Source organism: Coregonus lavaretus, assembly GCF_964263955.1.
Source record: "Coregonus lavaretus genome assembly, chromosome: 13".
Lineage (NCBI taxonomy): Eukaryota > Metazoa > Chordata > Actinopteri > Salmoniformes > Salmonidae > Coregonus > Coregonus lavaretus.
This window is the reverse complement of record NC_140000.1, coordinates 7,438,219-7,448,344: the sequence shown is the minus strand read 5'-3', so window position 1 is coordinate 7,448,344 and position 10,126 is coordinate 7,438,219. Positions and strand designations below refer to the sequence as shown.

General features: G+C 49.4%; 1 protein-coding gene across 3 annotated transcripts; it reads left to right on the top strand.

Annotated features, from left to right (window-relative positions):
* The first annotated feature begins 283 nt into the window (after positions 1-283).
* On the top strand, positions 284-10,115 carry LOC311140553 (tyrosine-protein phosphatase non-receptor type 3-like). 3 transcript variants are annotated; one of them, XM_084175660.1, is made up of 25 exons: positions 284-725; positions 993-1,118; positions 1,996-2,038; positions 2,864-2,945; positions 3,219-3,263; positions 3,370-3,422; positions 3,627-3,744; positions 3,862-3,949; positions 4,090-4,178; positions 4,286-4,349; positions 4,444-4,646; positions 4,727-4,852; positions 4,955-5,116; positions 5,229-5,310; positions 5,412-5,489; positions 5,573-5,629; positions 5,741-5,897; positions 5,966-6,141; positions 6,298-6,388; positions 6,681-6,742; positions 6,823-6,969; positions 7,429-7,557; positions 8,559-8,704; positions 8,794-8,929; positions 9,081-10,115. In XM_084175660.1, exons 1-25 carry the CDS (start codon positions 657-659, stop codon positions 9,198-9,200), a joined length of 2,649 nt encoding a protein of 882 aa, XP_084031786.1. In that variant the 5' UTR covers positions 284-656; the 3' UTR covers positions 9,201-10,115. The 3 variants fall into 3 exon arrangements, with proteins under 3 accessions (XP_084031786.1, XP_084031785.1, XP_084031787.1); XM_084175659.1 differs by having other exon boundaries at positions 313-725; positions 5,211-5,310; XM_084175661.1 differs by lacking the exons at positions 7,429-7,557; positions 8,559-8,704; positions 8,794-8,929; positions 9,081-10,115 and having other exon boundaries at positions 569-725; positions 5,211-5,310; positions 6,823-7,135.
* The last annotated feature ends 11 nt before the right edge of the window (positions 10,116-10,126 follow it).

The following is a 10,126-nucleotide window of genomic DNA, read 5'->3' as shown; positions in this document are numbered from 1 at the left end:
CTCACTGGGCGTGGGTGTGTGGTTTTGTGTGTGTGTGTGTGGGGGGGAGTGGGGGGGTTGTTTGTGTGTTTGTGGTTTTGTGGGTGGTTTTGTGTGTGTGTGGGGTTTTGTGTGTGTGTGTGTGTGTGAGAGGTTTTGTGTGTGTGAGAGCGAATGACAAGGGCCGGTTCTCTGCAGACGATGTCATCCTTAGGGAGGGGCTAAACTACATGAGCAGATATCATCACAATTTCCAGTCTGGAGGTGTTTCATTAAGGTGTGTGTGTTGTATCTCTCTCCCCAGGTCGTGGAGAAATGGACTGAGGGTTGCATCAGTGTGTGTTTGTCAGTGTGTGAGTGAAGCGTAAATCAGAGTGCAAAGACACAGAGACGTGATAGTCCGGCATCCCTTTGTGACATAGCTACGCTTCTCTGAGACCACTGTCCGCGGGGAGACGCACAGCCCTAACGGGTACCTCCCCAACATTCACAACCAACGCGGCTCCACGTCCCTCTATTCATTTGAATGTGTTAAGAATTCGAAAAAGTATGAAAGCCAACGGTCCAATATTCTAGAATACTGCTGTGCGTACACATTTTGGACTCTGATAGACGTGTATGTGAGAGAAAGTGAATGTTTGTGTGTGTGTGAGGTTGAGTAACCGGCGGTAACAGACATGCCCAAGCCTGATCTACTCTGTTTGGTTCAACTACTGGACAACACTATCCAGACCTTTACAGTCAATGTGAGTATACACAGACACACACTCTCTCCTGATGTGCAGAGATCATATGTAGTTCCTATCAATCTCTGTAGAGTGGTAATGATAGCAGTGTCAGAAGGGCAGACCGGGAGACTCAGATCTCAGCTTCCCATTGATCTCAACACACAACCTTGACCTGGAGAACACACTCATTAGAGAAGCTTTACCAAACCATACTGTACTACAATATCACATACACACACACACACTGAGTGACTCCCAGTATAAGGTGTGTTTTGCATCTCTCAGAAGCAGGATGCAGGGGAGGTTCTGCTGGAGCAGGTGTGTAACCAGCTGGGTCTGCTGGAGAGACACTTCTTCAGTCTGCAGCTACGAGACTCCAACACCACCATCGTTGCTCAAACACACTCTCCTGTGAGCAGCTACACACACGAGCAGCTACACACACGCACACACATATAAACACACTCTAGTGAGTATCTACACTAACACAGCTCACACACACTCTTTCTCTAGTGAGTATCTACACTGACACAGCTCACACACACTCTTTCTCTAGTGAGTATCTACACTAACACAGCTCACACACACTCTTTCTCTAGTGAGTATCTACACTGACACAGCTCACACACTCTTTCTCTAGTGAGTATCTACACTAACACAGCTCACACACACTTTTTCTCTAGTGAGTATCTACACTGACACAGCTCACACACTCTTTCTCTAGTGAGTATCTACACTGACACAGCTCACACACTCTTTCTCTAGTGAGTATCTACACTGACACAGCTCACACACACTCTTTCTCTAGTGAGTATCTACACTAACACAGCTCACACACACTCTTTCTCTAGTGAGTATCTACACTGACACAGCTCACACACTCTTTCTCTAGTGAGTATCTACACTAACACAGCTCACACACACTTTTTCTCTAGTGAGTATCTACACTGACACAGCTCACACACTCTTTCTCTAGTGAGTATCTACACTGACACAGCTCACACACTCTTTCTCTAGTGAGTATCTACACTAACACAGCTCACACACACTCTTTCTCTAGTGAGTATCTACACTGACACAGCTCACACACTCTTTCTCTAGTGAGTATCTACACTAACACAGCTCACACACACTCTTTCTCTAGTGAGTATCTACACTAACACAGCTCACACACACTCTTTCTCTAGTGAGTAGCTACACACACACTTAGTGAGTACTCTAAAACGTACACAACAGATGGTGAATGTAGCAGAATGTCTTTGATTAACATAGTTTGTTTGTCTTGCAGAGGTGGCTAGAAGCCAACAAACCACTGAAGAAGCAGCTGAAAGGTAAGAAACACTAAATGAGACCTTAGCCTGAGCCCAGTGTCATCCTACTGTTTAGCCTGAGCCCAGTGTCATCCTACTGTTTAGCCTGAGCCCAGTGTCATCCTACTGTTTAGCCTGAGCCCAGTGTCATCCTACTGTTTAGCCTGAGCCCAGTGTCATCCTACTGTTTAGCCTGAGCCCAGTGTCATCCTACTGTTTAACCTGAGCCCAGTGTCATCCTACTGTTTAACCTGAGCCCAGTGTCATCCTACTGTTTAGCCTGAGCCCAGTGTCATCCTACTGTTTAGCCTGAGCCCAGTGTCATCCTACTGTTTAGCCTGAGCCCAGTGTCATCCTACTGTTTAACCTGAGCCCAGTGTCATCCTACTGTTTAGCCTGAGCCCAGTGTCATCCTACTGTTTAGCCTGAGCCCAGTGTCATCCTACTGTTTAACCTGAGCCCAGTGTCATCCTACTGTTTAGCCTGAGCCCAGTGTCATCCTACTGTTTAACCTGAGCCCAGTGTCATTCTACTGTTTAGCCTGAGCCCAGTGTCATCCTACTGTTTAGCCTGAGCCCAGTGTCATCCTACTGTTTAGCCTGAGCCCAGTGACATCCTACTGTTTAGCCTGAGCCCAGTGACATCCTACTGTTTAGTCCAGTGTGCATTTCGATAAATGATCGATGTTAAATTTAAGATTGAATTCTGTGGAATGGGTGTGTGGATTGTGGGGGGTCATATTAGGGGTCAGGGGTGATGGATTATTAAGGTCAGGGGTGGCGGTTGGATGATTAATGTCAGAGGTGAGGTCATCGGGCTGTGTCTGACAGTGACTCTGTCCTACAGGAGTTGTCTCTCCCTTCTACCTGACCCTCCGAGTCCGATTCTTCATCTCAGACCCCAACTCTCTACAGCATGACCAGACCAGGTAGGGACATGAGTAGGGATCATGGTCTCGTGACGAGGTAGCCTTGCCTGCCACTTCAAAATCAGTGGAACCTTTGGCCCAATAGGGAATTTCCTCTTGGTCTAATGGTCAAGAGGTTGGTTGGGTTCTCCAATGGGAGACCTGGGTTCAGATCCCCTATGTGTGTCTGTGTACCTGTAGACTATGTTGAGTGTGTGTGTGTGTCATTAGGATGTACAGTATATGTCTGATTCAGATGATAACCGTCTCCTCTACTGTCCTGTGTGTCTGCAGGCATATGTACTTCCTCCAGATCAGGAGTGACATCAGAGAGGGCAGGTCAGACACACTGGGCTCCCACATACACATACATTCCCTCTTACTCCACCTAGTGGTGTAAACAGTGTGACATTACATTGAGAAAGTGTGTGTGTGTGTCCTGCAGGTTGAAGTGTCCTCTGAGTGCAGCTGTAGTACTGGCCTCCTATGCTGTGCAGTGTATGTCACGCTCTCTTCTTTGGTCTTTTTAGTGTGTTGTCTGTCTGGGGATTTAGCATAATCTCTCTCTCTATTTCACCCCTATTCTCTCTTTCTCCTCTTCTCTCTCTCTCGCTCTCTCTCTCTCGCTCTCATATCGCTCTCTCTCTCTCTCTCTCATATCGCTCTCTCTCTCTTTCGGTCTTCTCTCTCTCTGTGTTGTAGCTGAGCTAGGTGACTACTCCCCATACCTTCTCCCTGGTTACCTGTCCAAAAGCCACTTCCTCCCGGAGCAGGACGATGACTTCCTGTCTAGAGTGGAGGCTCTGTACCCAGGGCACAGGTACACACACACAGAGGCCAGTCGTGTGTATACAGCACCACCTGGCCTACTAGAGGACATGGTGGAGCTGTTAGCATAATGCTGATACCAACCTATCCTATTCATGTGCTGTTTCAGGGGGCTGAAGCAGAGTGAGGCAGAGCTGTGTTTTCTCAATACAGCAAGAACACTGGAGCTGTATGGAGTGGAGCTACACAATGCCATTGTAAGTACCTCCGTATGTCTCCCTCTGACGCTCCCCTCTGACGCTCCCCTCTGACGCTCCCCACTGACGCTCCCCTCGGACCCTCCCCTCTGACGCTCCCTCGGCTTCCTCTCATTATTCCATCTCTGTCTTTCTCTCAGGACTCCAACAGTTCCCCTCTATTGGTGGGATTGGCCTCAGGGGGCGTGGCTATCTTCTGTAACATGATTTGCTCCAGCTTCTTCCCCTGGTGAACACCTGGACTTCTGATCAGACCCACACCCCACACAACCACACACACACACACCACACACACACACACACACCCACACCCTGAGTATGTATTGTCTCCTGCAGGGTGAACATCATCAAGATATCCTTCAAGAGGAAACGCTTCCTTATGCAGCTCCGACGCAAACATGTGAGTCCTGATTGGCTCAAAATGGTGTGTCCTGCTCTCCTATTGGCTGGCCTTAGTGTTGTCTTCATAACCTGTGTTTGTGTGTGTGTTCCAGGGGGAGACGCAGGACTGTGTGGTGAGCCTGGTCCTGCCCTGCCACAGGGCATGTAAGAGCCTGTGGAGGTCATGTGTGGACCATCACTGCTTCTTCCACTCCAACAAGGCAACCCGTAGCCCACACTACGCCAACCTGGCAACCCAGATACACAACAAGCTGCTATCACAACACTGGGCCTTGGGCAACACTAAAACAGACAGGCAAGCGCACACACACACATAACAGACACTATCTTTCTCTCTCTCTTTTACTCATCTGCACACTCTCGTCTCCTCTGCAGTGGTCCAGTGTGTAAGAAAGTGATGGGTGGGATGGAGTGGAACCCGGTTCTGAGGGGGTCCACCTCGTCAGAACACCTGGAGACCAAGAGCCTGCCGTCCCGATCCCCCCCGCTCACACCCAACTGGTACTGCCCACACCACACACACTGCTACAGCAGGAGATTCCATGTTAAGGGGTAGCTGTGTCTAGGGGTAACTTCATCCTACCTTGTCTCTCTCTCTGTTAGGCGGAGTCCTCGTGTGCGTCATGGCGCCCGTAAACCCCGCCCCTCCTCAGTGGAGCTGAACAATGACCTGCGAGACGTGTCAGAGGGGGAGGACGTCTTTTACACCTACAGGGTCTCCCTCAGCAGCAGCAGGGGCAGCCAGGAGGGCACGCCTACACACAGGTCAGACACACACACTTGCACACGGTATGAAATTGTATCAGTGTAAAGTACATTCTCATGTTGGAGTAAGTTCTGAACACAGTATCTATATCAGTGTTTCTGGTACACACAGCCAAGGGGGCGGATTGTCACAAGTTGATGATATCAGCACAGGAGAGGACGACATTGAGGCCACCTCTCACTACCGGGACAAGGTAGTTACCCAGACAGACACGGGTGTGGGGGTGATCATGTATTTGGGATAAAGTATCTCATCTGTGTGTGCCAGATTCAGTCAATTGTGTGTGTGTTGCAGCGTGCTCTGGGAGATGGAGACCTGCTATTGGTGCGTCTCGCTCCTGATCACAACGGAAAGTTTGGTTTCAATGTCAAAGTGAGTCTCCCCTTCAATTGATCACACACACTCTGTTACATACAGTACCATTCCTGTATCCCTGACTGTGTTCCTGTTCTCAGGGTGGCGTGGACCAGAAGATGCCTCTGGCCATATCCCAAGTCAACCCTGACTCCCCTGTAAGTGACCATGTATTCTGGTTTATCTGTGTTGCTAATGCCTTTGTAAACAGTACTTTAGATTAATCCAATGTGATTTGCTTGATTTGTTGATTGATTAATTGATTGTAGGCGGGGCGGATTGAGCCAAGGTTGTTGGAAGGTGACCAGGTCGTGTTGATCAACGGTCGCGACATCTCTGAACACACGCATGACCAGGTTGTCATGTTCATAAGAGCCAGCAGAGAGTCCCACTCCAGAGAACTGGCTCTGCTCATACGACGCAAAGGTAACACACACACTAGAGAGAGTGAGAGAGACACTGATGCAGGTAACACATTGTGTGTGTGTGTTTAGGTCCAGGGCGTGTGGCCCCCCTGCTGCAGTTTCCCTCTGGCCTGTCTCTGACTGGCCAATCACACGGTGATCCACTGCTTCTGCCTGGCCAATCAGAACGAGGCCAGACACTTGAAGAGTCCATGAAACAACTGGAGAGGGGAATCCAGACAGGCACTCTCACCTTCCACTTCGAGGTGTGTTTTAGTTAGGCAACAACACTATGAAAGGGACTTGTGTGTTTAAATGTAACAAATGCACTTTGGGAATAACTAATCATTCACATCACAATAAAACCTGCTGTTGACAATCCAGACAGAAGAGTGTAGTGAGTGATGATGTGTGTGTTGTAGAACCTGTACATGAGGAAGCCTGACCTATCAGTATCCTGCGCTCGTCTCCCAGAGAACACAGACAAGAACAGATACAAGGACGTGCTGCCCTGTGAGTACACACACAGTTCTGTGTCCTAGTGGGAGTGACTCAACAGTGTGCCCATCTTCCCTAATGTCCTGAATCTGTGGGAGCTGGAGGACAGGACACTGTCCTTTCTTTGTTGAGCTGGTACAGTGGTTTGTGTGGGTCTGGGGTGGTTTGTGTGGGTCTGGGGTGGTTTGTGTGGGTCTGGGGTGGTTTGTGTGGGTCTGGGGTGGTTTGTGTGGGTCTGGGGTGGTTTGTGCGGGTCTGGTTCTGACTCCATCTCTGACACACACTCTCAAACTCTTTGTTCTGTCAGATGACGTCTCCAGAGTGGTACTTCAGGACCAAGAGGACTACATCAATGCAAGCCACATCATGGTCAGTACACACTTTGTGTTTAGTGTTGTCCTTGTTGACTTGTGTGTAGTTATGCTGTATTTGTATATTCTGTGTGTCAGGTGGAGCCCCCAGGGTCTGGTGTGTGTCTGCGCTACATTGCAGCTCAAGGACCGCTGCCTCAGACCTGCACTCACTTCTGGCAGAGTGTGTGGGAGCAACGCACACACACCATCATCATGCTCACCACACTCACCGAGAGAGGACGGGTATACACACGGACACACTCTCTCCTCTCTATCTCTCTCTCTCTCTTTCAAAGAGTGAAACACACATTTACCGAATGAGAATGGGTACAGCACACACCGGTTTCCCAAGGACCCAGGCTCATTGTGAGTAGCTGTGTGCATCTTTGCCTGCCTGTTGCTTGGTAACCTGAAGCTCTCACTAATTGATCATCTTGCTGATATTCCACAGGTGCTTCACACACACATTGAGGCTGACAGTCAGTTTCCACTCATCTCCTGATGTAATATAAGTCCTGGCCTTGAGAATGTCCTGAGATGTTTGGGAGAACACACTGAGTGAAGCACTGACTCAGAAATATGGAACACAGCTCAGTAAAATAAAATGTCTCAGAGCTTAAAGGTGTGTTATAGCCTCTAGTAAATCAATATTAATGAATGTCAAATCTATTGTGTTTGTTTGTATATGTGTGTGTGTTTCAGACTAAGTGCCACCAGTACTGGCCACACCCTCCTGAAGTGGTTGATTATGGGTACCTGAGGGTCAGCTGCCACTCCGAGGAATGCAACCTGGCCTACGTCACACGCCAGTTCACCCTCACACACACAAAGGTAACACACGACCTGACTCACATAACAGGAGGCGTGTGTGTGAGAGTTCTCCACAGGAAACATTGACCAAACTATCCCCAGCCAGCTCCACGTGTTTCTGCTTCCATTGGCATTGTGTTTATTTACCTTTACACCACAGAGGTTAATATAGAACACGTTCTCCTTTACAATAATAGCCTACCAAAGAGTACACACACACACTACACTGCTGTACTGGCCCATCTGTTCCTCTGGCTGTCAGAGTTAATCCCTGCATGGAGCCACAGGCTGGACAACACACTCTCCTCCTCTATCCCTCCTCCATCTCTCCCTCTCTCCTCCTCTATCCCTCTCTCCTCCTCTATCCCTCTCTCCTCCTCTATCCCTCCTCCATCTCTCCCTCTCTCCTCCTCTATCCCTCCTCCATCTCTCCCTCTCTCCTCTCTATCCCTCCTCCATCTCTCCCTCTCTCCTCCTCTATCCCTCCCATCTCTCCCTCTCTCCCTCCTCCATCTCTCCCTCCTCCATCTCTCCTCCTCTATCCCTCCTCCATCTCTCCCTCTCCTCCTCTATCTCTCCCTCTCTCCTCCTCTATCCCTCCTCCATCTCTCCCTCTCTCCTCCTCTATCCCTCCTCCATCTCTCCCTCTCTCCTCCATCTCTCCTCCATATCTCTCTTCTCTCCTCCCTCTTCTCTCCTCCCTCTTCTCTCCTCTCTACTCTCCTCCCTCTCTCTCTCCCTCTCTACTCTCCTCCCTCTACTCTCCTCCCTCTACTCTCCTCCAGATCTCCCATCACAGTAACTGAGTTACCACACCCTACACTTTTCACTGTTTCTCTCTCCTCGCATCTCATCCATCTCACCCCGCATCTCATACATCTCTCCCATTACAATCATCACATATCCAGGTTAATTTAATTTATTAAAATATCTTTCATAAAAGAGACAGATTGGAAAAGTGTGTGTTCTCTCAGTGTTTTCCTTCTGTGTTTATTATCCTATATGTGTGTGCGTGTTTCCAGCTGGGAGAGGAGCGTTCGGTGACCCACCTGCAGTATGTAGCATGGCCAGACCATGGTGTACCTGATGACCCCTCAGACTTCCTGCTGTTCATCACCTCTGTTAGGGAGAGGAGGACAGGAGACACGCCACTTATGGTGCACTGCAGGTACACACATGCACACAAACACACACAAACTACCGCTCTAGGGATACAAGACTTATAACACCTCATGTATGTTGTTAATGTAATTGCAGCGCTGGGATTGGGCGTACAGGTGTTCTCATTACCATGGAGACGGCGTTGACGCTGTTGGAGAGCGGACGACCTGTGTTCCCTCTGGACATCATCAGGACGCTCCGAGACCAGAGGGCCATGATGATCCAGACCACGGTACACACAAGCACGCCTATACGTCTAACCATTAGCTACGGTCCTCCAAGACCAGCCTTGAGCCCTGACTGAAACCCTAATTACTATGTCTGCAAATTCCTTTGGTATGTTTGTTGTATGTGACTGGACTGTTTTTATGTTTGTGTTCAAGTGTCAGTTCCGGTTTATGTGTGAGGCCATCCTGCGTGTCTACAGAGAGAGGAGAGCATTCTGCAGCACCACCCTCAGCACGGCTAACGGACCACTAACAGGAGGAGGGGGGGACAGCTAGCCACAGCGCTAGGCTAACAGGAGGGGGGACACCTATACACAGAGCTAGGCTAACAGGGAGGGGGGACACCTTGGCACAGCGCTAGGCTAAAAGGAGGAGGGGGGACAGCTAGCCACAGTGCTAGGCTAACAGGAGGAGAGGACCGCTAGCCACAGCGCTAGGCTGTAGCTTTAGAGAGCCATAGCACGCCACTAGCCTTAAGTGCTCGGCTACGGCAAGCCTTCGGTTGCTACAGCACATAACAAGCCGTAGTGCAGAATGTGCTCAGCTAGTCCTATCCTTATGCCAGCCACAGAGCACAGCTAGCAGGGAAGGGTCATGTACTATAGAGATCTGTATCTTTTTTTTTCTCTGGGACAAAAGTGATACCGTGTGAGTGACTGAAGACTGTATCTCACTATAGCCACTGTAGAAATTATGCCTTAGAGAAATGCCTTCCTAATGGTAGGCCGCAGCTAGTTCCTCCTGAGTGGTAGCTATTTAGCCTTCCTAATGGTGGGCCCGCGGCTAGTTCCTCCTGAGTGGTAGCTATTTAGCCTTCCTAATGGTAGGCCGCAGCTATTTCCTCCTGAGTGGTAGCTATTTAGCCTTCCTAATGGTGGGCCCGCGGCTAGTTCCTCCTGAGTGGTAGCTATTTAGCCTTCCTAATGGTAGGCCGCAGCTAGTTCCTCCTGAGTGGTAGCTATTTAGCCTTCCTAATGGTGGGCCGCAGCTAGTTCCTCCTGAGTGGCGGCTATAGAACTAGGCCTTTTCTAGACTAGAGCGATTGACTGGTCTGTCTGTGTTGTTGGGAGAGTGTCAGAGGCTTTCGGTGGATTCACAGTACTGACGAACACTGCCAGAGGCACCACACACTAACCCCCGCTCCAATCTTCCCTAAATTATTGACACACTGAATAAACACACTGTAATCTACTTGGAGCTCT

Coding starts and splice junctions, on each gene's coding strand:
- LOC311140553 (XM_084175659.1), top strand. CDS start 657: ATGCCCAAGCCTGATCTACTCTGTTTGGTTCAACTACTGGACAACACT. Junction 2,039..2,863: donor ACTGAAGAAGCAGCTGAAAG/GTAAGAAACACT, acceptor TCTGTCCTACAG/GAGTTGTCTCTCCCTTCTAC. Junction 3,950..4,089: donor TGGAGCTACACAATGCCATT/GTAAGTACCTCC, acceptor TCTTTCTCTCAG/GACTCCAACAGTTCCCCTCT.